Source organism: Eimeria mitis, genomic scaffold (genome assembly GCF_000499745.2).
Source record: "Eimeria mitis Houghton genomic scaffold, Emh_scaff207, whole genome shotgun sequence".
Taxonomy (NCBI): domain Eukaryota; phylum Apicomplexa; class Conoidasida; order Eucoccidiorida; family Eimeriidae; genus Eimeria; species Eimeria mitis.
Genome location: NW_013570394.1, coordinates 15,530 through 16,771, shown reverse-complemented (window position 1 = coordinate 16,771; position 1,242 = coordinate 15,530). Strand labels below are relative to the sequence as shown.

The 1,242-nt window shown below is 44.9% G+C and overlaps 1 protein-coding gene across 1 annotated transcript in view; it reads right to left on the bottom strand.

Annotated features, from left to right (window-relative positions):
* Positions 1-775: 775 nt before the first annotated feature.
* The window catches only part of EMH_0003430 (uncharacterized protein), a gene marked incomplete at both ends in the record, with an annotated part of 1,524 nt that continues 1,057 nt past the window's right edge, over positions 776-1,242 (bottom strand). Inside the window, one exon of the mRNA XM_013496375.1 lies at positions 776-1,242. Coding sequence (XP_013351829.1) covers positions 776-1,242 — 467 coding nt within the window.

Below are 1,242 nucleotides of genomic sequence, written 5' to 3'. Positions count from 1 at the left end.
TATATATATATATATATATATATGTATGTATGTATATTTATATATATATGGCCCATAAGAGGACTGCTCCAAGGTATACAACAGAGTGATGTAAGGAACCGGTAAAGATGCAAAGCCATGCGGAGATGAAGGAGAGGCTACTAAGAAAAGTCCACAAGGACGTTTCCTCTCAACCAAATAGGCCAATCGGTACAGTGCAATTGCATACAAACCATATCAAAGCAATTCACTCATAATTTCGAGCACCACGTGTAGCAGAACGCCGCTGTCACGAAGAAACGAGATGATAATGCGGACAAAAAAACTGACGGTTTAACAGTTCATTGGTAGTGCAACATATACACTGACGGGCGAGACACTCACACTCCATAAAAATTCCATAAAAATTCATCAAACCCCCGTGAGGTATTGGCCCTCTCGTCCAACGATTTTGCTGCTGTTGCTGCAGCTGCCGCTGTTGCTGTTGTTGCTGCTCTCCTTGTAGCTGCTGCGACTTCGACAGCTGCTGCTGTTGCTGCAGCTATTCCAGTTCCTGCTGCTGGTTTTCCGCCTTGCATGCTTGTAAAAAATCTTTAAGAGCCGAGGATTTGTTGAGTTTCCTCATGGTGTATGCATGGCTGAAGCGTGCTTGCAGATATCCTTTGTAGTCCGGTTGTTGTTGATTTGTTTTACCGCATCACCGCCACTCAAATTTTTACTACACACTAGCNCTTTGTAGTCCGGTTGTTGTTGATTTGTTTTACCGCATCACCGCCACTCAAATTTTTACTACACACTAGCGAGTTCTTCCCTGCTCAAACGCCTCATCATCCAATTTCCAGGATAGATACGAACGTTTACTGAATTCGCTGTGTGAGCAATCGCATATGAGGAATCTCTTTAACTCCACGGTATCTCTTGCTGAAGGTCTTACGCCGTTCTTTAGCTGGTTCAGCGCTATTTTCAGTCTGTAAAGCATGTGCATGTGTGCGTCAGACATCGCTGCATATCCTATTTTGCTTAAGAGATTTACTTCCGTGGGAATTTGTTTCGCGAACTTCCGCCAGTTCTCCAGCGCCTCGGGCGAAGGACCCAAAACTAATACAGCAGAGAAGATAGCATCTAACATCATATATCGCCGCCCCATATATGAGACTAACTTGATCGGAGACAACTCGTCCAGAGGATCGGCGTGTCGCCTGAGCATAAACAGCGCTAGACGCACTGCAGTACAGCGAACATTCTCTGCATCTTTCTGGTCGA